Genomic DNA, 27,781 nt, shown 5'->3' with positions numbered 1-27,781 from the left:
GAAAACCTTCTGCACTGTCTACTATTGGTGTTGAAAATGTGTTGCTGGAAAAGCGCAGCAGGTCAGGCAGCATCCAAGGAACAGGAGAATCGACGTTTCGGGCATAAGCCCTTCTTCAGGAATGACTATTGGTGTTGTCCACAAACTTACTAGCCATGCCTTTTGTTTTTTTCATCCAAATCATTTATATAAATGACAAGCAAAAGAAGACCCTGAACCGGTCCCTCTTCTTGTAATTTTTTCATTTAACTCACTTTTCAAATCAACCTGCTCAGGGATGTTATTATTCACATTAGGAGCATGTCAGACTTGAATTTAGGTGTCTTAGCCCAGAGATAGGGACACAATCACAGTACCACAAGAGAGCCCCTAAGTGTCGTCTTGTAATTGTTTTAATCAGAATTTAAGACCATAAGACACAGGAGTGGAAGTAAGGCCATTCAGCCCATCGAGTCCGCTCCGCCATTTAATCAAAGCTGATGGGCATTTCAGCTCCACTTACCCGCACTCTCCCCATAGCCCTTAATTCCTTGTGACATCAAGAATTTATCAATCTCTGCCTTGAAGACATTTAACATCCTGGCCTCCACTGCCCTCCGTGGCAATTAATTCCACAGGCCCACCACTCTATGGCTGAAGAAATATCTCCTCGTTTCCATTCTAAATTGACCCGCTCTAATTCTAAGGCTGTGCCCACTGGTCCTAGAATCCCCACCAAATGGAAACAACTTCCCAGCATCCACCCTTTCTAAGCCATGTGTTATCTTGTAAGTTTCTATTAGGTCTCCCCTCAACCTTCTAAACTCTAATGAATACAATTCCAGGATCCTCAGCCATTCATCGTACGTTAGGCCCACCATTCCAAGGATCATCTGTGTGAATCTCTGCTGGACACGCTCTAGTGCCAGTATGTCCTTTCTGAGGTGTGGAGCCCAAACATGGACACAGTATTCTAAATGGGACCTATCTAGAGCTTTATAAAGTCTCAGAAGCACATCACTGCTTTTATATTCCAACCTTCTTGAGATAAATAACAACACTACATTCACTTTCTTAATCACGGACTCAACCTGCAAGTTGACATTAAAAGAATACCGGATTAGCACTCCCAGATCCCTTTGTACTTTGGCTTTATGAATTTTCTCACCGTTTAGAAAATAGTCCATGTCTGTATTCCTTTTTTCCTTGTATGCAAGACCTCTCATTTGCTGACATTGAATTTCATCACCTATTTCCTGGACCACTCTCTAAATTGTCTAAATGTTTCTGCAGTCTCCCAACTCCTCAGTATTACCTGCCTGTCCATCTAACTTCATATCATTGGCAAACTTGCCAGAATGTCCCCAGTCCCTTCATCCAGATCATTAATACATAATGTGAACAGCTGTGGCCCCAACACTGAACCCTGCGGGACACCACTTGTCACCGGCTGCCATTCCAGAAAAGAACCTTTTATTCAACTCTCTGCCTTCTGTCAGACAGCCAATCCTCAACCCATGCCAGTAGCTCACCTCAAACACCATGGGCCCTCACCTTACATAGCAGCCTCCCATGAGGCACCTTATCAAAGGCCTTTTGGAAGTTGAGATGGATAACATCCACTGGGTTTCCCTGGTCTAACCTAATTGTTACCTCTTCAAAGAATTCTAACAGGTTTGTCAGGCATGTCTTTTCAATAAGTTTTAAATCCTTGAATGTTTAACTGCCAGACCTGAAACCCCTGCAACCACGTCTCTGTGATGCCGACCACATCATAATCATTCATGATAATTTGTGCCATTAAATTATCTACTTGTTACGAATAGTATGAGCATTCAGGTAAAGTGCCTGAATGCTAATTTTCTTATCTTCTTTAGAGATGTGAGAAACAGAGCTCACAATATAATAAATTTCAATCCGAGTCAAATTCTGAGCAGCGAATTTTATTAAAACATTCTTGCAAGAAGGGGTGTCTAGGAAGTAGGCACCCTGATCCAGAAATTATTCCACAGTTTACTCAGTTTAATTCTTGGTACTTCCCCGTTTACCTCATTGGCCTTCAAACCTATCAATATTCCTTATTGTGTTCTGCCCCTGCCTAGCTGCGGTCTGCCCTTGTTTACTTCTCCTCCTACTCCAAGCCGGGTTACCCTCACCCCTATCCCTTATTTGTAAGTGACTTGGCTCGCTTCAGTGCTGACATGAGGGAAATGTGCTAAGCTTGGCATATCTTGATGTCCTTTTCACCTTATCTGCCTGTCTGTAACATCTTCCATTGTTTGCAGGCACATTTCATTCCTGTATGCACATTTTAGCTAATGAAAAGTAACTATGTATTCCTTCCACATATTTTTCATTCTTGTGTTAGTTTATTTTATTTAATAAGCAATTATTAATTTGGCTGAAACAATTATATACTGATGTTAATAAGCAATTATGGTTGCAGAAGTAACACTGTTTTATCCAATATCCCACAGATATTGGAAATCATAAGATGTTTGCTGCATTCTTAGTCTGCCTCGAATTTAAACCCCCTGCACACGTGCAATCCTGCTGCTTATCTTTCCATTTAAATCCATATTCCCTGTCGTTTTCACTTTCCCTTCCCCTCGACTCATGAGTTTAAAGTCCTACTGACTTTAAAGAACACATTAGATATTTTCAGCCTAGAAATTAAGACCTACATTCTTTTTCAACAAATATTTCATTTTTACATACATATAGAAGCTTTTATATTCCATTGTTTTATGTTATTTTGCTAGATTGCATTCATAATACAGTATTGTGGGGAACATTTAACATTGCATGATGAGAAAAATTGGCCAGCTCTCAAATTATATATCAATAAGTTAAAAAGGGAGTGGCAAAAAGTCAGAAACAGCATTCATGAAAGGCTGAAAGTAAACAAATTCTGTAACCTTGGTAAAACTTCAGTAATCTTCTTCATGGTTCCTTGTATATTTTGAACTGCAGATTTTAGCCTAAACAAAACATCCATACACAGACAGAAAGTTATGGAATGACGTGAGTGACTGATATTTTGAAAAAAATAATAAAGCAAAGTTCAGTCTTATGGATGGTAAACATTTCATCATAAGCTGTCATTTCTCAGCATTTTTAAAAGTACATAAATGATATCCTTTCCTTTGTAAAGACACAAAAAACTTGCTGGGACCTTTGGTTTCTCCCTCTTTTATGTTTTTTAGCCAAAAAAAAAATCTGCGTGGGGTATTTCTTTTAATAAAGACTGAACATTTTTCATTTCAAGGTTGTTTTTGAATGTTGTCTAACGTTTTGAGTTTGCTCTCACAGATCTTTGCTGATTAAAATTCGATTCAACATTTGGTGTTGCGAGAGGGACCAAGCCAAAGTGATCCCGCTGCAACTGAGAGGTAAGAGGCGGACGTTGACTCAAAGTGAGCTGATTTTAACCTTGATTCGTCCATGTTCCTTGGTAGGCTGCTGCGACCACTCATCCCTTGCAGACCACCCTAACAGGTGATGGTTTCCGAATCTAAATTGTAATTTTTTTCAGTGACTGAGCGGAGTGGATCAGGGATCCAATTGCTGTTTAACCGGGAAGTCCGTGCTGGGTTTTTTTTTGTTAAAATTTCTTTTGAGTTTTTTTTAAGCAATCAGACAGACTTTTAATTTTCAGATTGGGCCCGTATCTCTGATTGTTTTTGGTACCAGCAATAACAGAGCTGTGTGTGTTGTAGTATGGGGCAGGCATTAGAACGTAATTTATATCGGCTGTTGATAACAGTGCAAAATAAATTGGGTAAAGACGTTTGGCCACAAGGGTTTACCTGGGATCGATAAAATTGCAGATATTCCAGAAAGGTTGTTTAATGGACAAGAACATTCTAAATGAAAATCTATTTTTTCACATTGGGCGCAGGAATCCACTCGGCGCCACGAGAACTCGCGATTAATGATTGGAGATATAATTCTCGTAAACGGGGTATTGACGAGTACTCAAATGGTAAATTGATAGATTAGGAGACTTTGAAATTTGAGTGTGCATTATGGGATTTTAAAAAAAATCAGAACTTAGACAAAGGAGCTGCGAAACAAACAGTTAAAAGTAAAGAGGCAGGCAGGGCAAGATAGGGAGGATCCTCCCAGTTTGTCTGGTATGCCAACTTTTTCCTGATTCAAGTAATACAGATAATGAGGAAGCTTTGACAGTTCACACCCCCCACCGCTCACCCTGGACACGACTCTCTAGTTCCGCTTCAGCTGCCATACAGCCTGTAGCATGTTGCACTAAATCTCATATTGATCCCTCATCGGAACAATGAGAGGGAGAAGGAGAGAGGGGGAAGGAGAAAGCGGAAGAAACGGGGAGGGAAAGAGAGGGGAACGAGAGGTGGAAGGAAGGGGGTAGGAGAGAGGGGTGAAGGAGAGAGGGGAAGGAAGCGGGAAGGAGTGAGGGGAGAAGGGGGAAAGGGGATGGAGAGAGGGAAGAAGGAGAGAGGGGGAAATGAAGCGCGAAGGAGACACTGGAAGGAAGGGGGAAAAGAGAGGGGAGAAGGAGAGAGGGGAAGATAGGGGGAAGGAGAGAGGGGAGCAGATGGCCTCCTTCTTCAAGGACCGCAATTTCCCCCCGGACGTGGTCGACGAGGCCCTCCACCGCATCTCTTCCACTTCCCGCTCCTCCGCCCTTGAGCCCCGCCCCTCCAACCGCCACCAGAACAGAACCCCACTGGTCCTCACCTACCACCCCACCAATCTCCTTGTACAGCGCATCATCCGCCGTCATTTCCGCCACCTCCAAACGGACCCCACCACCAAGGATATATTTCCCTCCCCTCCCCTATCAGCATTCCGTAAAGACCACTCCCTCCGTGACTCCCTCGTCAGATCCACACCCCCCACCAACCCAACCTCCACTCCCGGCACCTTCCCCTGCAACCGCAGGAGGTGCAAGACTTGCGCCCACACCTTCCCCCTCACCTCCCTACAAGGCCCCAAAGGAAACTTCCATATCCGCCACAGATTCACCTGCACCTCCACACACATCATCTATTGCATCCTCTGCACCCGATGTGGCCTCCTCTATATTGGGGAGACAGGCCGGCTACTTGCGGAGCATTTCAGAGAACACCTCTGGGACACCCGGACCAACCAACCCAACCACCCTGTGGCTCAACACTTCAACTCCCCCTCCCACTCCACCAAGGATATGCAGGTCTTTGGACTCCTCCATCGCCAGACCACAACAACACGACGGTTGGAGGAAGAGCGCCTCATCTTCCGCCGAAGAACCCTCCAACCACAAGGGATGAACTCGGATTTCACCAGTTTCCTCATTTCCCCTCCCCCCACCTTGTCTCAGTCAAATCCATCGAATTCAGCACCGCCTTCCTAACCTGCAATCTTCTTCCTGACCTCTCCGCCCCCACCCCAGTCTGACCTATCACCCTCACCTTGACCTCTTTCCACCTATCACATTTCTGACGACCCCTCCCCCAAGTCCCTCCTCCCTACCTTTTATCTTAGCCTGCTGGACAAACTTTCCTCATTCCTGAAGAAGGGCTTATGCCCGAAACGTCGATTCTCCTGTTCCCTGGATGCTGCCTGACCTGCTGCGCTTTACCAGCAACACATTTTCAGCTATCCACCTGAGTGGCAACTTTCAAAGATCTATGAACATAGACCCCAAGATCCCTCTGTTCCTCCACCTCACTAAGAACCCTACCGTTAACCCTGTATTCCGCATTCTTATTTGTCTTTCCAAAATGGACAACCTCACACTTGGCAGGATTGAACTCCATCTGCCACTCCTCAGCCCAGCTCTGCATCATATCTAAGTCCCTTTGCAGCCGACAACAGCCCTCCTCACTATCCACAACTCCACCAATCTTCGTATCATCTGCAAATTTACTGACCCACCCTTCGACTCCCTCATCCAAGTCATTAATAAAAATTACAAACAGCAGAGGACCCAGAACTGATCCCTGCGGAACTCCACTTGAAACTGGGCTCCAGGCTGAATATTTACCATCTACCACCACTCTCTGACTTCGACCGGTTAGCCAGTTTTCTATCCAATTGGCCATATTTCCCCCTATCCCATGCCTCCTGACTTTCCGCATAAGCCTACCATGGGGAACCTTATCAAATGCCTTACTAAAATCCATGTATACTACATCCACTACTCTACCCTCATCCACATGCTTGGTCACCTCCTCAAAGAATTCAATCAGACTTGTAAGACAAGACCTACCCTTCACAAATCCGTGCTGGCTGTCCCTAATCAAGCAGTGTCTTTCCAGATACTCATAAATCCTATCCCTAAGTACCCTTTCCATTACTTTGCCTACCACCGAAGTAAGACTAACTGGCCTGTAATTCCCGGGGTTATCCCTATTCCCTTTTTTGAACAGGGGCACAACATTCGCCACTCTCCAGTCCCCTGGTACCACCCCCGTTGACAGTGAAGATGAAAAGATCATTGCCAACGGTATTGCAATTTCCTCTCTTGCTTCCCACATAATCCTAGGATATATCCCGTCAGGCCAGGGGGACTTGTCTATCCTCAAGTTGTTCAAAATGTCCAACACATCTTCCTTCCTAACAAGTATCTCCTCTAGCTTACCAGTCCGTTTCACACTCTCCTCTTCAACAATACGGTCCCTCTCGTTCGTAAATACTGAAGAAAAGTACTCATTCAAGACCTCTCCTATCTCTTCCGACTCAATACTGTCCTTGATCGGACCTACCCTCATCCTCATCATTCTCATGTTTCTCACATACGCATAAAATGCCTTGGGGTTATCCTTGATCCTATCCACCAAAGATTTTTCATGCTCTCTCTTAGCTCTCCTAATCCCTTTCTTCAGGTCCCTTCTAGCTATCCTGTATCCCTCCACTGCTCTGTCTGAACCCTGTTTCCTCAACCTTATGTAAGCCTCCTTCTTCCTCTTTACAAGACATTCAACCTCCCTTGTCAACCAAGGTTCCCTCACACGACCATTTCTTTCCTGCCTGACAGGTACATACATATCAAGGACACGTCGTATCTGTTCCTTAAAAAAGTTCCACATTTCCACGACATCCTTCCCTGACAGCCTATGCTCCCAACTTATCCTCCTCAGATCCTGTCTTACAGCATCGTAATTACCCTTCCCCCAATTGTAAAACCTACCCTGTTGCAAGCACCTATCTCTCTCCATAACCAAGGTGAAAGTCACAGAATTGTGGTCACCATCACCAAAATGTTCACCCACTAACAAGCCCATCACTTGTCCCGGTTCATTACCGAGTGCCAAATCCAATATGGCCTCCCCTCTGGTCGGACAATCTACATACTGAGTTAGAAAAGCTTCCTGGACACACTGCGCAAACACCGCCCCATCCAATCTACTTGATCTAAAGAGCTTCCAATCAATATTTGGGAAGTTGAAATCGCCCATGACTACTACCCTGTGGCTTCTGCACCTTTCCAAAATCTGTTTCCCAATCTGTTTCTCCACATCTCTGCTGCTATTGGGGGGCCTATAGTAAACACCCAACAAGGTGACTGCACCTTTCCTATTTCTGACTTCAGCCCATACTACCTCCAAAGGCAGATCCCCCTCGAACTGCCTTTCTGCAGCCGTTATACCATTTCTAATTAGCAATGCCACCCCCCCTCCTTTTTTACCATCCTCCCTAATCTTACTGAAACATCTGTAACCAGGAACCTCCAACAACCATTCCTGTCCCTCTTCTATCCACGTTTCCGTGATGGCCACAACATCGTAGTCCCAGGTACCGATCCATGCCTTAACTTCACCCACCTTATTTCTGATACTCCTTGCGTTGAAGTATACGCACTTGAACCCATCTGTGTCCGCACGTATTCCCTGTCTGTGCTACGTTCTTCACAGCCTCCCTACATTCTTGGACATCCTGACAAACAGCTAGCCTACTTGCTGGACTACAAGTCCGGATCCCATCCCCCTGCCAAATTAGTTTAAACCCCCCCCCCGAAGAGTGCTAGCAAACCTACCCCCCAGGATATTGGTGCCCTTCTGTTTCAGGTGCAACCCGTCCTGCTTGTACAGGTCCCACCTTCCCCAGAATGCAGTCCAATTGTCCAAATACTTGAAGCCCTCCCTCGTACACCATCCTTGCAGCCACGTGTTCAACTGCACTCTCTCCCTATTCCTTACCTCACTGTCACGTGGCACCGGCAACAACCCAGAGATGACGACTCTGTCTGTCCTAGCTTTTAGCTTCCAGCCTAACTCCCTGAGCTCTTGAATGACTTCCCCACCCCTCTTCCTACCTATGTCGTTGGTGCCAACATGCACCACGACTTCTGGCTGCACACCCTCCCCCTTAAGGATTCTGAAGACACGGTCTGAGACGTCTCGGACCCTGGCAACCGGGAGGCAACAAACCATCTGAGAGTCTCGCCCATGTCCACAGAACTGCCTGTCCGTCCCTCTAACTAGAGAGTCTCCCTTTCCCTTCTGAGCCTCAGAGCCTGACCTCGCGCCACAGACCCGGTCACTGCAGCTTACCCCTGCTACCCCAACAGTATCCAAAGCGGTATACTTATTGTTTAGGGGAACGACCACAGGGGATCCCTGCACTGCCTGCTTCCTCCCCTTCCCACCTCTAACTGTTACCCAGCTACCTCTGTTCTCTGGCGTAGCTATGTCCCTGTAGCTTCTATCTATCACCCTCTCAGCCTCTCAAATAATCCTCAGTTCATCCAACTCCAGTTCCAGTTCCCTAACTCGTTCTGTGAGGAGCAGGGTCTGACTGCATTTCCTGCAGATGAAGTCGGCAGGAGTATCGGTGGTCACCCCTACCTCGAACATCCTGCAGGAGGAACATTCCACTGCCTGCGCTGCCATTACTCTACACCTCGTCTCCGAAAACAAGAACACTGAGTAGCTTACCTGTGGACTTTAAAATTAGGTTCGAGGAGGAGGATGGGAGGGAGGCCCTACTATGTAGGGCCTGGGGTGTAGAACACACCCACTCAAATATCAATCACATTCTTTCACCATTCTTGGAAAAAGGCTCTCCACCCTATCTAACCCTCTGATTATCTTATATGTCTCTATTCAGTCACCTCTCAACCTTCTTCTCTCGAACGAAAACAGCCTCAAGTCCCTCAGCCTTTCCTCATAAGACCTTCCCTCCATACCAGGCAACATCCTAGTAAATCTCCTCTGCACCCTTTTCAAAGTTTCCACATCCTTCTTGTAATGCAGTGACCAGAACTGTACACATTACTCCAAGTGCGATCGCACCAGAATTTTGTACAGCTGTAGCATAACTTCATGGTTCTGCAACTCGATCCCTCTATTAATAAAAGCTAAAACACTATATGCCTTCTTAACAACCCTGTCAACCTGGGTGGCAACTTTCAAGGATCTGTGCACCTCGACACCGAGATCTCTCTGCCCATCTACACTACCAAATATCTTACCATTAGCCCAGTACTTTGCATTCTGGTTCCTCCAACCGAAGTGAATCACCTCACACTTGTCCACATTAAACTCCATTTGCCACCTCTCAGCCCAGCTCTGCAGCTTATTTATGTCTCTCTGTAATCTACAACATCCTTTGTCACTATCCACAACTCCACGGACCTTAGTGTTATCTGAAATTTACTAACTCACCCTTCTACGCCCTCATCCAGGTCGTTTATAAAAATGACGAACAGCAGTGGACCCAACACCAACCCTTGCGGTACACCACTGGTAACTGGACTCCAGGATGAACATTTCCCAACAACCACCACCCTCTGTCTTCTTTCAGCAAGCCAATTACTGATCCAGAGGAGAAAGTGAGGTCTGCAGATGCTGGAGATCAGAGATGGAAATGTGTTGCTGGAAAAGCGCAGCAGGTCAGGCAGCATCTAGGGAACAGGAGAATCGACGTTTCGGGCATTAGCCCTTCTTCAGGAATGAGGAAAGTTGGTCCAGCAGGCTAAGATAAAAGATAGGGAGGAGGGACTTGGGGGAGGGGCGTCGGAAATGTGATAGGTGGAAAGAGGTCAAGGTGAGGGTGATAGGTCAGACTGGGGTGGGGGCGGAGAGGTCGGGAAGAAGATTGCAGATTAGGAAGGCGGTGCTGAATTTGATGGATTTGACTGAGACAGGCTGGCGGGAGGGGAAATGAGGACCTCTACACCGCTGAGGCCAAACGCCAGCTCGCAGATACCTCCTCCTACTGCCCCCTTGACCATGACCCCACCCCCCACCACCAAACCATCATCTCCCAGACCGTCCATAACCTCATCACCTCGGGGGATCTCCCATCCACCGCCTCCAACCTCATAGTCCCACAACCCCGCACCTCCCGCTTCTACCTCCTGCCCAAAATCCACAAACCTGACTGCCCCGGCTGACCCATTGTCTCCGCCTGCTCCTGCCCCACCGAACTCATCTCCGCATACCTTGACACCGTCCTGTCCCCCTTAGTCCAAGAACTCCCCACCTACGTTCGTGACACCACCCATGCCCTCCACCTGCTCCATGATTTTCGCTTCCCCAGTCCCCAACGCCTTATTTTCACCATGGACATCCAGTCCCTGTACACCTCCATCCCCCATCACGAAGGACTCAAAGCCCTCCGCTTCTTTCTTTCCCGCCGTACCGACCAGTACCCTTCCACAGACACCCTCCTTCGACTGACTGAACTGGTCCTCACCCTGAACAACTTCTCTTTCCAATCCTCCCACTTCCTCCAAACGAAAGGAGTAGCCATGGGCACCCGCATGGGCCCCAGCTATGCCTGCCTCTTCGTAGGATATGTGGAACAATCCATCTTCCGCAACTACACTGGCCCCACCCCCCACCTTTTCCTCCGCTACATCGATGACTGTATCGGCGCCGCCTCGTGCTCCCACGAGGAGGTTGAACAGTTCATCCACTTCACCAACACCTTCCACCCCGACCTCAAATTCACCTGGACAGTCTCAGATTCCTCTCTCCCCTTCCTCGACCTTTCTATTTCTTTCTCAGGCGACCGAATCAACACGGACATCTACTACAAACCAACCGACTCCCACAGCTACCTGGACTACACCACCTCCCATCCTGCCCCCTGTAAAAACGCCATCCCATTCTCCCAATTCCTTCGACTCCACCGCATCTGCTCCCAGGAGGATCAGTTCCAAAAACGCACATCCCAGATGGCCTCCTTCTTCAAGGACCGCAATTTCCCCCCCGACGTGGTCGACGATGCCCTCCACCGCATCTCTTCCACTTCCCGATCCGCCGCCCTTGAACCCCGCCCCTCCAACCGCCACCAGGACAGAACCCCACTGGTCCTCACCTACCACCCCACTAACCTCCATGTACAGCGCATCATCCGCCGCCATTTCCGCCACCTCCAAACGGACCCCACCACCAAGTATATATTTCCCTCCCCTCCCCTATCAGCATTCCGTAAAGACCACTCCCTCCGTGACTCCCTCGTCAGATCCACACCCCCCACCAACCCAACCTCCACTCCCGGCACCTTCCCCTGCAACCGCAGGAGGTGCAAGACTTGCGCCCACACCTCCCCCCTCACCTCCCTCCAAGGCCCCAAAGGAAACTTCCATATCCGCCACAGATTCACCTGCACCTCCACACATATCATCTATTGCATCCTTTGCACCCGATGTGGCCTCCTCTATATTGGGGAGACGGGCCGCCTGCTTGCGGAGCGTTTCAGGGAACACCTCTGGGACACCCGGACCAACCAACCCAACCACCCTGTAGCTCAACATTTCAATTCCCCCTCCCACTCCATCAAGGATATGCAGATCTTTGGACTCCTCCATCGTCAGACCACAGCGAAACGACGGTTGGAGGAAGAACGCCTCATCTTCCGGCTAGGAACCCTCCAACCACAAGGGATGAACTCGGATTTCACCAGTTTCCTCATTTCCCCTCCCCCCAGCCTGTCTCAGTCAAATCCATCAAATTCAGCACCGCCTTCCTAACCTGCAATCTTCTTCTCGACCTCTCCGCCCCCACCCCAGTCTGACCTATCACCCTCACCTTGACCTCTTTCCACCTATCACATTTCCGACGCCCCTCCCCCAAGTCCCTCCTCCCTATCTTTTATCTTAGCCTGCTGGACAAACTTTCCTCATTCCTGAAGAAGGGCTAATGCCCGAAACGTCGATTCTCCTGTTCCCTAGATGCTGCCTGACCTGCTGCGCTTTTCCAGCAACACATTTCCATCAATTACTGATCCAAACTGCTGTATCTCGCACAATCCCATTCTTCTGCGTTTTGTACAATAGGCTACCGTGGGGAACTTTATCGAACACCTTGCTGAAATCCATATACACTACATCAACCGGTTTACTCTCATTTACCTGGTTGGTCACCTTCTCAAAGAACTCAATAAGGTTTGTGAGGCATGACCTTGCATATATCACAAAACTGTGCACAGGACCTCAGGTGCGGTCTCATCAAGGTCCTACATCACTGTAGTAAGACATCCTGACTTATGAACTCCAATCCTCTTGCAGCGAAGGTCATACACATTTGCCTTCCCAACTGCCTATTACACATCCCTTTCTGTCTGTCACTTTCATTGATTGGTATACAGCAACACCCAAATCTCTTTGTACAATATATTGAAATAATACTCTTCCTTTCTTTTTGTTTACACCAAAGTACATATCTTCAAATTTCGCTATGTTGTATGAATCTGCCATATGTTTGCCCCCTTGAAGCCTCCTTGCATTTATTGACAACTCACAATCCCATCCAATTTTGTGTTGTCAATAAACTTGCAAATGTTGCAAAAACACTGTGGGGTAAAGCAGAGTTAATGTTTCAAATCTGGAAACATTGGAAATGTTGCATTTGGTTCCCACCTCTTGGTCACTTATAAATATCATAAATGGCTAGGGCCCAAGCACTGATCCTGGTAGTATGCTTATCACTAGTGAAAGTAATAATTAATTCCCACTCTCCGTCTTCTGTCTGTTAAGCAATTCTTGATTCATGCCAAAAAGCCTTGGGAAAATCCAAGTATACCAAATTCACTTGTTCTCCCTTATCTATTTTAGTTTATAATTTAACTTACTTTTCTCGTCAACTTGTTCAGAAATGTCATTACACACTCCTGAGCAGTTGAGACTTGAACACAGGCCTCCCAATTCAGGGGTATGGACATGACCAATGTGCCACAAGCACATCTTTAGCTTTTCTACAAGGTATATCCTAAATACACTCATTCCCTTAGAAAAGCAATGACCCACCTCTTCATCAATTCCCCTAAGGCTCTGCACACTCCACCAGGTCATTCCCCTGGCTGAAGACTCCTCCCCCTCCTGAGGCTCTGCCCCTTCTCTCAGATATACCTCTCGGACCACCACTCCCCCCTCAGGACCCGCTCCTCCTCAGACACAGGCTCTTGCTCTCCCCCATGCACCTCTGCCAGACCTCACTCTGCCCCCTGACCCCTCCACTTCCATACCTTTAAGTGTTTTCCTTCTTGAGACTGCAACCTTCACCCAGTCACCCCCACCAAGACTCCCAGCACGCACCCCTATCTCAGACACCATCCCCTTCCTCTGCCCGCCCCCTGCATCAGACCTGCCCCACCCTCAGACTGCACCCTTTCACTCAGACAGACCCTCCACATGACCCTGCCCTCTACCCAGACTCCGCCCCTCCCCTCAGACCCCGCCCCTCCCCTCAGACCCCGCCCCTCCCCTCAGACCCCGCCTCCTCCACCAGACCCCGCCTCACCCTGACCCCTTCCCTGTCCTCCATCCCCTTCTCCATCAGACCCCGCCCCTCCAGCAAGCCCCGCCCCCTCTATCGCACAAGCCTCCCCCTGCACGAGACCCCCCGCCCCCGGTCCGTGCGGGTCGCTGGGGAGACCCCGGGGATAACGGTCGCTGTCGCTCGGTGAAGAGACGGAGAAGCTGGGCCCGGGGCCAGCGGTAAGAGAGCGCGGGATCCCCGGGACCGGATCACCCGGGGGGGGGGGGTCACCGGGACCGGATCACCCGGGGGGGGGGCACCGGGACCGGATCACCCGGGGGGGGGGGTCACCGGGACCGGATCACCCGGGGGGGGGGGATCACCGGGACCGGATCACCCGGGGGGGGGGTCACCGGGACCGGATCACCCGGGGGGGGGATCACCGGGACCGGATCACCCGGGGGGGGGATCACCGGGACCGGATCACCCGGGGGGGGGGGGGGGTCACCGGGACCGGATCACCCGGGGGGGGGGCACCGGGACCGGATCACCCGGGGGGGGGTCACCGGGACCGGATCACCCGGGGGGGGGGTCACCGGGGGGGGGAATCACCGGGACCGGATCACCCGGAGGGGGGGGGGGGGGTCACCGGGACCGGATCACCCGGGGGGGGGGAATCACCGGGACCAGATCACCCGGGGGGGGGGGGTCACCGGGACCAGATCACCCGGGAGGGGATCCTCGGACCAGATCATGCAGTGGGATCACCGGGACCAGATCTCCTGGGAACAAATCACCTGGGGGGAATCACCGGGACCAGATCAACCGGAGGGATCACCGCGACCAGAGCACCCGGGACCAGATCACCCAGGGGATCACCGGGACCAGATCAACCGGGACCAGATCACCCAGGGGATCGCCGGGACCAGATCAACCTGGACCAGATCACCCGGGGGGAATCACCGGGACCAGATCACCCAGGGGATCACTGGGACCAGATCACCCAGGGGATCACTGGGACCAGATCACGTGGGATCAGAACACCTGGGGGGATCACCGGGACCAGATCAACCAGGGGATCACCGGAACCGGATCACCCGGGGGGATCACCGGGACCAGATCACCTGGGACCAGATCACCAGGACCAGAGCACCCGGGGGATCACCGGGACCAGATCACCCGGACCAGAGCACCCGGGGGATCACCGGGACCAGATCAGCCGGGGTGGAGGTCACCGGGATCAGATCACCTGGGGGGATCACTGGGACCAGATCACCCTGGGGATCACTGGGACCAGATCACCTGGGAACAGATCACCGGGACCAGATCAACCGGGGGGATCACTGGGACCAGATCACCTGGGAACAGATCACCTGGGGGGATCACCGGGACCAGATCACCTGGGGCGATCACCGGGACCAGATCAACTGGGGGATCACCGTGACCAGATCACCTGGGACCAGATCACCCGAGGGGGATCACCAGGACCAGATCAGCCGGGGTGGGGGTCACCTGGACCAGATTACCCGGGGGATCACCGGGAAGCAGATCACCCGGGACCAGATCACCCGTGGGGGATCACCGGGACCAGATCACACGGGACCGGATCACCCAGGGGGAATCACCGGGTCCAGATCACCCGGGGGATCACCGGGACCAGATCGCCCGGGGGGATCACCGCGACCAGATCACCTGGGGGGATCACCGGGACCAGATCACCCAGGGGGGATCACAGCGACCAGATTACCAGGGGGGTCAGATCACCCGGGGGGATCATTGCGACCAGATCTCCCGGGGGATCACCGGGACCAGATCAACCGGGACCAGATCACCCGGGACCAGATCACCAAGGATATCACCGGGACCAGATCACCCAGGGGGATCACCGGGACCGGATCACCCGGGGGGATCACCAGGACCAGATCACCCGGGGGGATCACCGGGACCAGATCACCCGGGACCAGATCACCCGGGGCGAATGCCGGGGATCAGATCACCCGGGGGAATCCCCGAGACTATACCGCCTAGGGAGGATCACTGGGATCAGATCACTTGAGGGTAGTCACCAGGACCAGATCACCCGAGGGGGCAGATCACTGGGACCAGATCACCCTTGGGGATCACTGTGACCAGATCACTTGGTGGGGGTGGCTCACCAGGACCAGATTACCCGAGGGATTTCAGCCTGGAGCCCAGTTACAAGTGGAATTCCGCAGGGATCAGTTCTGGGTCCTCTGCTGTTTGTAATTTTTTTTAATGACTTGGAAGAGGGAGTCGAAGGGTGGGTCAGTAAATTTGCAGATGATACGAAGATTGGTGGAGTTGTGGATAGTGAGGAGGGCTGTTGTCGGCTGCAAAGGGACTTGGATATGATGCAGAGCTGGGCTGAGGAGTGGCAGATGGAGTTCAACCCTGCCAAGTGTGAGGTTGTCCATTTTGGAAAGACAAATAAGAATGCGGAATACAGGGTTAACGGTAGGGTTCTTAGTGAGGTGGAGGAGCAGAGGGATCTTGGGGTCTATGTTCATAGATCTTTGAAAGTTGCCACTCAGGTGGATAGCTGAAAATGTGTTGCTGGTAAAGCGCAGCAGGTCAGGCAGCATTCAGGGAACAGGAGAATCGACGTTTCGGGCATAAGCCCTTCTTCAGAGGAGATTTACCAGGATGTTGCCTGGAATGGAGAATAGGTCAAACGAGGATAGGCTGAGAGTGCTAGGCCTTTTCTCATTGGAACGGCGAAGGGTGAGGAGTGACTTGATAGAGGTTTATAAGATGATCAGAGGAATAGCTAGAGTAGACAGTCAGAGACTTTTTCCCCGGGTACAACAGAGTGTTACAAGGGGACATAAATTTAAGGTGAAGGGTGGAAGGTATAGGGGGGATGTCAGGGGTAGGTTCTTTACCCAGCGAGTGGTGGGGGCATGGAGTGCGCTGCCTGTGGGAGTGGCAGAGTCAGAATCATTGGTGACCTTTAAGCGGCAATTGGATAGGTACATGGATAGGTGCTTAAGCTCGGACAAATGTTCGGCACAACATCGTGGGCCGAAGGGCCTGTTCTGTGCTGTATTGTTCTATGTTCTATGTTCTATCGGGACCAGATCACCTGGAGGGAGTCACAGGGACCAGATCACCCGGGGATCACCAGGATCAGATCACCCGGGAGGGGTGGATCACTGGGACCAGATCACCTGGGGCGGGGGATCACTGGGACCAGATCACCTGGGGGGTGGATCACCGGGACCAGATCACCTGGGCGGGGGATCACCAGGACCAGATCACCTGGGGCGGGGGATCACTGGGACCAGATCACCCGGGGGTGGTTCACCGGGACCAGATCACCCGGGGGATGCCCCGGGACCAGATCACCCGGACGGATTGAATCACCTGGACCAGATCACCCAGGGGAGGTGGATCATAGGGACCAGATCACCTGGGGGTGGATTGCTTGGGACCAGATCACCCAGAGGGGGTGGATCACCTGTTCCAGATCACCTGGGGGATCCCCAGGACCAGGTCACCCGGGGGGTAGGTCACCTGGAACAGATCGCCCGGGGGATCACCGGGAACAGATCACCATGGGCAGGGGATCACTGGGAACAGTTCACCCGGGGAGGGATCCCTGGGACCAGATCACTTGGGATCACCACGATCAGATCACCAGGGGGATTCACTAGGACGAGATCACCCGAGGGGGCAGATCACCGGGATCAGATCACCCTGGGGAATCACGAGGATGAGATCACCCAGGGGATCACCGGGATAGGATCACCCTGGGGGATCACCGGGACCAGATAATCTGATTGGGGATCACCGGGATCAGATCATCAGGGGGATCACTGGTACCAGATCACCCTTGGGGATCACCGTGACCAGATCAACCGTGTGGATCATCGGGACCAGATAACCTGGGGGGTGGCTCACCGGGACCAGATTACCCGAGGGATCATCAGGATCAGTTCACCCGGGGGAGTCATCGTGACCAGATCAACTGTGGTCCACCGGGACCAGATTACCCGGGTGATCATTGGGATCAGATCACCCGGTGGGATCACCAGGACCAGATCACCCAGGTGGGGATCACCGGGATCAGATCACCCTGGGGGATCACTGGGACCAGATCACCCGTGGAAGTGGATCACCGGGACCAGATCAGCCAGGAGTGGATCACCTGTACCACGTCACCTGTGGGGATCCCTGGGACCAGATCACCTGAGGGGGGTGCCAAGGAACAGATCAACCAGGGGGATCTTTGGGAACAGATCACTTGGGGTGGGGATTCACAGGGAACAGTTCACCCGGGGGAGGGATCCCCGGGATCAGATCACCCGGGGGGAATCATCAGGACTGGATCACCCGACGGGGCAGATCACTGGGACCAGATCACCCAGGTGGGGATCACTGGGATCAGATCACCTGGGGGGGAAATCACCAGGACCAGATCACTCAGGGGATCACCAGGACAAGATAACTTGGGTGGTGGATCACGGGGACCAGATTACCCGGGGGGAATCATCAGGACTGGATCACCCGACGGGGCAGATCACCGGGACCAGATCACCCAGGTGGGGATCACTGGGATCAGATCACCTGGGGGGGCAATCACCAGGACCAGATCACCCAGGGGATCACCAGGACAAGATAACTTGGGTGGTGGATCACCGGGACCAGATTACCCGGGGATCACCGGGACCAGATCAACCGGGGGATTCCTGAGACCAGATCAACCGGGGGATCACTGGGACCAGATCACCCGGAGGGATCCCTGGGAACAGATCACCCAGGGAAGGGATCACCAGGACCAGATCACCCAGTGGGGATGACTGGGACCAGATCACCCAGGGGGATCACCAGGAACAGATCACCCAGTGGGGGTCACTGGGATAAGATCACCTGGGGATCACCGGGACCAGATTACCAGGGGGATCACTAGGACCAGATCACCCAGGGCGGGGGATCACCAAGACGATACCACCTGGGGAGGATTACTGGAACCAGACCACCCGGGGGGATCACTGGGACCAGATCACTCGGGGAAATGGATCACTGGGACCAGATCACCCAGGGGGTAGATCACCAGGACCAGATCACCCGGGGGGATCCCTGGGATCAGATCACCTGGGGGGATGCCCGGGAACAGATCACCCAGGGGGATCTTTGGGAACAGATCACTTGGAGTGGGGGAATCACTGGGAACAGTTCACCCGGGGGAGGGATCCCCGAGATCAGATCACCTGGGGGGAATCATCAGGACCAGATCACCGGGACCAGATCACCCGGGTGGGGATCACTGGGATCAGATCACCTGGGGGGAAATCACCAGGACCAGATCACCCGGGGGATCACCAGGACCAGATCACTTGGGTGGTGGATCACTGGGACCAGATTACCCTGGGATCACCGGGACCAGATCAACCGGGGGGATTACTGGGACCAGATCAACCGGTGGAGATCACCGGAACTAGATCACTCAGGGGAGGGATCACCGTTACCAGATCACCTGGGGGGAATCACCGGGATCAGATCAACCGGGGGTGGGGGGGATGAATACCGAGACGAGATCAACCGTGGGGCAATCCCTGGGACCAGATCACCCGGCGGGGATCACTGGGACCAGATCACCTAGGGGATCACCGAGACCAGATCACCCACACCGGGGCGGGAAACCTAATAATCTGACCCAGAAACCAAAAAAAACTGATCCCGTGATGGTGAAAAGGCAGATTCCCTCCTCAATATGAAGAATGCATTTGGGCAGAGAAGTGACATTGACTATAATGTTGGATAGTGAATAATGTATTTGGTATGCTTCCCTTTATTGGTCAGAGTATTGAGTACAGGAGTTGAGAAGTCATGTTGCTGCTGAACAGGACATTGGTTAGGCCATTGTTGGAATATTGCATGCAATTCTGGTCACCTTTCTAGGGTTCAACAAAGATTTACAAGGATGTTGCCAGGGTTAGAGAATTTGAGCTATGGGGAGAGACTGAACAGGCTGGGGCTGTTTTCCCTGGAGTGTCAGAGGCTGAAGGGTGACCTTACTGACGTTTATAAAATCATGAGGGGCATGGATAGGATAAATAGGCAAGGTCTTTTTCCTGGGGTGGAGTAGTCCAGAACTAGAGGGCGTACGTTTAGGGTGAGAGAGGAAAGATATAAAAGAAACCTAAAGGGCTGCCTTTTCACACAGAGAGTGGTACATGTATGGAATGTGCTGCCAGAGAAAGCGGCAGAGACTAGTACAATTGCAACATTTAAAAGGCATCTGGGTGGGTATATGAATAGGAAGGGTTTGGAGAGAAATGGGCCAGGTGCTGGCAGATGGGGCTAGATTGGGTTGGGATGAGTTGGACCGAAGAATCTGTTTCCATGCTGTACATCTCTATGACTATAACTCTGTGCAATGGAAGGAAAAATTGAGGAATCATCTACATTCTAAATGGGGAAAGGCTTCAGAAATCTAAAGCACATAAAGACTTGAGAGTCCTAGTTCAGGATTCTCTTAAGGTTAACATGCAGGTTCAATTAGCAGTTTGGAAAGCAAATTCAAGATCGATGGAATACAAGAGCAGAGGTGTACTGCTGAGCCTGTTAAAGGCTCTAGTCAGACTGCATTTGGAATGTTGCGAACAAGTTTGAGCTCCATAAGGAAAGATGTGTTGGCATTGGAGGGGGTCCAGATGAGATTTACAAAATTGATCTTGGGGATGAAGGGCTTGTTATATGAGGACCAATTGAGGATCCTGGGAATGGAATTTAGAAGGATGAAGGGGCATCTTTTTAAAACTTACAGAATACTTAGAGGTGTGACTAGAGTAGATGTGGAGAAGATGTTTCCACGAGTAGGAGAAACTGACCGAAGGGTGCAGCCTTTGAGTGAAAGGACAATCCTTTAGAACTGAGGTGAGGAGGAAATTATTCACCCAGAAATGGTAAATCTGTGTAGCTCATTCCCAAAGAAGGTTGTGGGGCCAGGTTATTGAGTGTATTTAAGACATAGATAGGTTCTTGATTAGTAAAGGAATCAGGGGTTGCAGAGAGAAGGCACAAAAATAGGGTTAAGAAATATATCAGCCATGATTGAATGGTGGAGCAGACGTGAATGGCCTAATTCTGCTTTAGCTTATGGTCTTATTCGACTGAGTGTGGCACCAAGGAGCCCTAGCAAAGTTGCAGTCATTGGGAATGAGGGAGCAAACTGGTTGGAGTCATACCAAGCACATAAGGAGTTGGTTGTGGTTCTGCAGTGAGTAGCTCTTTAAACAGCTGCTTCCAAAACCACAGCCATTTCCATCTGGAAGGACAAGGGCAGCAGATGCATGGGAACACTGCACCTTCCCTTCAAAGTCACAAGATCCAAACTTGGAAATCCTGATTCCTTCAGTGTCGCTAGGTCGCTTCCTCCCTCTGAACATGATGTTCTACCTACAGCATATGGATTGCAGTGGTTTAAGAAGGCACGATCATCTTCTTATGGGCAACTAAGGATGGGGCATAAATGCTGGCCAGGCAGTGACACCCATATTGCACATGTCAATTTATAAATTGGGAATATAAAGGGTCAGGGAAATGTGTGGGAATGGAGTGGGGAATAATAAAGGATTTGGCAAGTGAGTGGGATAAGACTGGGATAATAGGGGTTTATGGAATGTATGGGATTATACTACGATGTTAAAGAGTTTGGGCTTGATTGTCTGTCTGGGATATTAAAGGCTTCCAAAATGAATAGGATTACAATTTATAGGATATGAAAGGGTTTGGCAAGTGAGTGGAATTAGACTGAATGATATGAAAAGATTGGGAGTGAGTGGAGCTAGACTGTGGGATGTAAAATGGTTTGGAAAATGAGTGGAATTAGACTGGGGAATATTAAAAAGTCAAGGGAATTAGTGGAGTTACACTGGGGGATTTAGCAATTTGGGGAATGAGTGGGAGTGGACTGTTGTAACATTAAAGTGGTTGAAGAGTTAGTGGGATTAGATTGAGGGACATTAAAGGATTGGAGAATGATTGAGATTAGACTGCAGATTTTAAAAGGATTTGAAAATGAATGGGATTAGACTGTGGGATATGTAAAGGATTGGAGAGTGCGTGAGATTACACAGTGTGAGATATTAAAAGGGTTGGAGAGTGAAATTCGACTGTAGGATATGAAAGGTTTTGGGGAGTGATCGGGATTAGACTGGGAATATTAAAGGATTTAGTGATTGAGTTGAATTAGACTAAGGGCGGCACGGTGGCACAGTGGTTAGCACTGCTGCCTCACAGAGCCTGAGACCCGGGTTCAATTCCCGACTCAGGCGACTGACTGTGTGGAGTTTGCACGTTCTCCCCGTGTCTGCGTGGATTTCCTCCGGGTGCTCCGGTTTCCTCCCACAGTCCAAAGATGTGCAGGTCAGGTGAATTGGCCATGCTAAATTGCCCGTAGTGTTAGGTAAGGGGTAAATGTAGAGGTATGGGTGGGTTGTGCTTCGGTGGGGCGGTGTGGACTTGTTGGGCCGAAGGGCCTGTTTCCACGCTGTAATGTAATCTAATCTAAAAAAAAAAGATATTAAAGATTTGGGGAATAAATTGGATTAGTCTGGAAAATATTAAAGAGTCATAGAGTCACAGAGATGTACAGTATGGAAACCCGTCCATGCCGACCAGATATCCCAACCCAATCTAGTCCCACCTGCCAGCACCTGGCCCATATCCCTCCAAACCCTTCCTACTCATATACCCATCCAAATGCCTCTTAAATGTTGTAATTGTACCAGCCTCCATCACACCCTCTGGCAGCTCATTCCATACACGTACCACCCTCTGCATGAAAAAGTTGCCCCTTAGGTCTCTTTTATATCTTTCCCCTCTCACCTAAACCAATGCCCTCTAGTTCTGGACTTCCTGACCTCAGGGAAAAGACTTTGTCTATTTATCCTATCCATGCCAAGTCGGGGAATGAATTGAATGCATGGAATGTTTAAGAGTGGATAACTGTGGGGACTGAGTGGGTTTAGATTGGGGGATATTAAAGGGCCAGAGGAGTGCATAGGATATTAAAGTGTACTGAATGAGTGGGATTAGGCTGTGACCATTAAAAAAATTGTGCATCGTGAGATTAGACTGGATGAGATACTAAAGGGTTTGTGGAGTGAGTGGAATTAGACTGAGACATTAAAGGGTTTGAGTATGATTGGAATGAGACTGAGTGGTATATCAAAGGCTTTGTGAATGAGCGGGCTTCAGTTGTGGGGGATATTAAATGGTTTGGGGTGTGAATGAGATTGGAAGACGAATATTAAATTGTTGGGAATGAATGGGACTAGTTTGAGCGGTTGTTAAAGGGTAAGGGAAGTGAGTGGGATCAAATTTGATGGATAAGTCAGATAAAACAGTGGACCTTCTGAGATATTAAAGGATTTGGGAATGAACAAGATTAAACTGTGTGGGACATTAAAGGGTTTGCGAAGTGACTGGGATTATCTTGTAGCATATTAAAGAGTTTGGGAATGAAGAAGATTAGACTGTGGGGAATATTAAAGCATTTGTTGAGTGATTGTGAGTGAGTGTGAGAGTGAGTGTGATCAGATATTAAAGCGTTTGTGGAGTGAGTGTGATTAGACTGTGGGGGACATAAAAGAGTTGGGGGAGTGAGTGGGATTTGACTCTGCGGGATATTAATTGATTATGGATTGAGTGGGACTGGTCTTTCTTTCAGTTGTTTGTGAATGACTGACATGGTGTCTCACTATTCTCTCTCTCTCTCTCTCCCACACACACACAGACACACTCTCTCTCTCTCTCTGAGCTATCTATGAATAATCCATCATGTTTCTCTCTTCAGATTCTGGTGCTGTCTGAAGACTCTTCTTCCCTGGGTTACAGTGTGCTCAGTGTCAGGTCCAGCAGAATTGGAGAAGAAAGTGATTGGGATTGTGTTGAGTCATTTTTGACAGGATACCATCTCTGTAACCTGTGCGTGCTCCTTGAGATTACTGTTGATCTTACATTGAATCCACTGGGTGTTCACAGTGACATGAAGATTTATTTTGTCCTTGCATTTCTCTTCATATGGCGTCATCTGAGTGAATTAGAAGGTAAAACTGATTTACTTCTTTTTTACACTAGAAGTGGGTCTACGTTAAAGAGTTTTGAGAATAAATAGGGTGTGGTGTTCCATGTATCTGCTGTCCTTGTCCTAGATGGTAGTGGTTGTGGGTTTGGAGGTGCAGTCTAAGGAGCCTTGGTGAATTTCTGCAGTGCATTGTGTACATGGTACATCCTACTGCTACTGAGTGTCAGTGGTGAAGGGAGTGGATATTTGTAGATGTGATGCCAATCAAGTGGGCTGCTTTGTCCAGGATGGTGTCAAGTGTTTTGAGTGTTGTTAAAGCTGCTCGCATCCAGGCCAGTGGGGAGTATTCCATCACACTCGTGACTTATGCTTTAGAGTCATAGAGTCATACAGCACGGAAACAGATCCTTTGGTCCAACCAGTAATGCTGAACATAATCCCAACTAAACTAGTCCCATCTGCCTGCTCCTGGACCATATCTCTTCAAGCCTTTTCCATTCATATATCTATCCAGATGTCATCTAAACGTTGTAATTGTAGCTGCATCCACCACTCCCTCAGGAAGTTTGTTCTACATACAAACCATCTTCTGTGTAAAAGGTTTGCCTCTTATGTCTTTTTTAAATATCTCTCCTCTCAGTTTAAAAATGTGCCCCCAGTCTTCAAATCCCCCATCTTAGGGAAAAGACAACTACCATTAACTCTATCTGTACCTCTCATAATTTTATAAACTTCTATAAGGTCACCTGTCAACCTCCTACGCTCCAGTGAAAAAAGTCCCAGCCTATCCAGCCTTTCTTTATAACTCAAACCTTCCATACTTGGCAACATCCTGGTAAATTTCTTCCAAACACATGCCAGCTTGATAATATCCTTCCTGTAACCAGGTGACCAAGACTGGACACAGCATTCCAGAAGAGGCCTTATCAATGTCCTGTACAACTTCAACATGACCTCCTAACTCCTATACTCAAAGCACTGAGCAATGAAAGCAAACAATGCGTTTTTAACCATCCTGTCTATATTTGATGCAAACCTTAAAGAATTATGTATCTGCACCCCAAGGTCCCTAGGTCCCTCTGTTCTACAACACTGCCCAAGGCCGTCCCATTGTTTGTATAAGCCCTACACTGTTTGTTGTACTAAAATGCAAGATGGTGCTTTGCAAGTTAGTGGTAGGGCTGATTGTTACCAGAAAATAAAAAGGGACTAAATGTGTGAATGTCATTTTACACCATGAAAGTTTAAAAGTGTCGGTCAATTTGACAATTGAACAAATTTAAAGGGTTTGAATCACAATGCATGTATTTGGAATAAAATAGATGAATTGTCAGCACCAACTGAGGAAAATGAATATGATCTCAGCCATTATGGAAACATTGTTACAAGGAGATCAAAACAGGGAAATGAGCAGTCAGCGATATTCGACCTTTTGGAAAAGCAAGAGAGATGGAAAAGATGATAGAACATTACAGCGCAGTACAGGCCCTTCGGCCCTTGATGTTGCACCGACCTGTGAAATCAATCTGAAGTCTATCTAATCTACACTATTCCATTTTCATCCATATGTCTATCCAATGACCATTTTAATGCTCTTAAAGTTGGCGAGTCGACAACTGTTGCAGGCAGTGTGTTCTACGCCCCTGCTACTCTGAGTAAAGAAACTATCTCCGATGCCTGTCCTATATCTATCACTCCTTAATTTAAAGCTATGCCCCCTCGTGCTAGCTATCATCATCTGAGGAAAAAGGTTCTCACTGTCCACCTTATCTAACCCTCTGATTATCTTATATGTCCCAATTAAGTCACCTCTCAACCTTTTTCTCTCCAACGAAAACAGCCTCAAGTCCCTCGGCCTTCCCTCGTAAGACCTTCCCCCCATACCACGCAACATCCTAGTAAATCTCTTCTGAACCCTTTCCAAAGCTACCACATCCTTCCTATAATGTGACCAGAACTACATGCAATACTCCAAGTGTGGCTGCACCAGAGTTTTATACAGCTTGGGTCGGAAACAACCACGTGTAGAGAATAAGAGCATGAGGTACAGCAGCTAAATCCGGCCTGTTGAGTCTGTGCAACCTTAGAACATGGCTGATATGTTTCTCAACCCCATTTTCCTGTATTCTTCACATGACTCTTGATACCCTTGCTAACCAAGAAACCATATATCACCACCTTAAAGGTACTCAATGACTTGGCCTCTACAGTCTTCTGCAGTAAAGAAATGCAAGATTTTCCATACTTGGCTGAATGAAATTCCTCCTCATCCCAGTTCTAAAGGGTCACCCTTTCACTCTGAGGCTGTGACCTCAGGTCCAAGCCTCTCCTACCTGTGAAAATGTCTTCTCCACTTGCACTCTATCGAGGCCTCTCAGGACTCTATGGGTTTCAAGAACATAGAACAGTACAGGCCCTTCAGCCCTCGATGTTATGCCGACCTTTTATCCTACTCTAACATCAGACTAATCTACATTCCCTTGATTTTACCATCACCCATGTGCCTATCTAAGAGTTACTAACATGTCCCTAATGCATCAGACTCTGTTACCATTGCTGGCAGTGCACTCCATGCACCCACGATTCTGTGTAAAGAACCTACCTCTGAAATCTCCCCAAAACCTTCCTCCAATCACCTTAAAATTATACCCCCCTTCATGATGGCCATTTCCGCCCTGGGAAAAAGTCTCTGTCCTATATCTATCACTCCTTAATTTAAAGCTATGCCCCCTCGTGCTAGCTATCATCATCCGAGGAAAAAGGTTCTCACTGTCCACCTTATCTAACCCTCTGATTATCTTATATGTCCCAATTAAGTCATCTCTCAACCTTCTTCTCTCCAACAAAAACAGCCTCAAGTCCCTCGGCCTTTCCTCGTAAGACCTTCCCTCAGTACCAGGTAACATCCTAGTAAATCTCTTCTGAACCCTTTCCAAAGCTACCACCTTTGGAAAAAGTCTGGGAAAAAGTCTCTGGCTATCCATTCTCTGTGTGAAAACGTTGCCCCGTAGGTCTCTTTTATATCTTTCCCCTCTCACCCTAAACCTATGCCCTCTAGTTCAGGACTCTCCAACCCCAGGAAAAAGACTTTGCCTATTTATCCTATCCATGCCCCTCATAATTTTGTAAACCTCTATAAGGTCACCCCTCAGCCTCCGACACTCCAGGGAAAACAGCTCCATCCTGTTCAGCCTCTCCCTATAGCTCAAATTCTCCAACCCTGGCAACATCCTTGTAAATCTTTTCTGAACCCTTTCAAGTTTCACAACATCTTTCCAATAGGAAGGAGACCAGAATTGCACACCCTTCTTAAACAGTGGCAACCTCAAATCTTCTGGCACCTCACCTGTGACTATCGATGATACAAATATCTCAGCAAGAGGCCCAGCAATCACTTCTCTAGCTTCCCACAGAGTTCTAGGTCCTAGGGATTTATCCACCTTTACCTGTTTCAAGACATCTAGTACTTCCTCCTCTGTAATATGGACATCTTGCAAGATGTCACCATCTGTATCCCTGCAGTCTATATCTTCTATATCCTTTTCCACAGTAAATACTGATGCAAAATACTCATTTAGTATCTCCCTCATTTTTTGTGGCTCCACACAAAGACCGCCTTGATGATCTTTGAGGGGCACTATTCTCATCCTAGTTACCCTTTTGTCCTTTATGTATTTGTAAAAACTCTTTGGATTCTCCTTAGTTCTATTTGCCAAAGCTATCTCATGTCTCATGTGACCAGAACTGAACACAATATTCCAAGTGTGGTCTAATCAGGGCTTTCTGGAGAAGCATTAGGAGAAAGTGATGACTGCAGATGCTGGAGATAGCACTTTAACTTGGCCAATTCACCTAACCTGCACATATTTGGACTGTGTGAGGAAACACACACGGACACGGGAAGAAATGTGCAAACTCCACACAGACAGTTGCCCGAGGCTAGAGTCGAACCTGGGTCCCTGGAGCTGTGAGGTGGTAGTGCTAACCACTGAGCCACTGTGCAATTCTACCTGCTGGAGCTTTCTCAGGCCCCGTTCTCGTACTCCTAAGTCCATTCTTCAGTTCCTTCCTGGCTACC

General features: G+C 49.2%; 1 protein-coding gene across 6 annotated transcripts in view; it reads left to right on the top strand.

Annotated features, from left to right (window-relative positions):
• The first annotated feature begins 12,156 nt into the window (after positions 1-12,156).
• Positions 12,157-27,781, top strand: part of LOC122541479 (cell adhesion molecule CEACAM6-like) — a 166,308-nt gene continuing 150,683 nt past the window's right edge. For 5 of the 6 annotated variants that reach the window (XM_087979106.1, XM_087979109.1, XM_087979108.1 and 2 more), the window contains exons 1-2: positions 13,782-13,888; positions 23,473-23,725. In XM_087979106.1, coding sequence (XP_087835232.1) covers positions 23,665-23,725 — 61 coding nt within the window. In that variant the 5' untranslated portion in view covers positions 13,782-13,888; positions 23,473-23,664. Of the gene's footprint in view, positions 12,338-13,781; positions 13,889-23,472; positions 23,726-27,781 lie in introns of those variants that run through there. The other variant, XM_087979107.1, reaches the window with a different exon arrangement.

Source organism: Chiloscyllium plagiosum, unplaced genomic scaffold, assembly GCF_037043375.1.
Source record: "Chiloscyllium plagiosum isolate Xiang-an unplaced genomic scaffold, Cpla_swu_hap1 HiC_scaffold_35, whole genome shotgun sequence".
Lineage (NCBI taxonomy): Eukaryota > Metazoa > Chordata > Chondrichthyes > Orectolobiformes > Hemiscylliidae > Chiloscyllium > Chiloscyllium plagiosum.
Note: the sequence above shows the minus strand (reverse complement) of the source record. Positions and strands in the feature narration are given on the sequence as shown.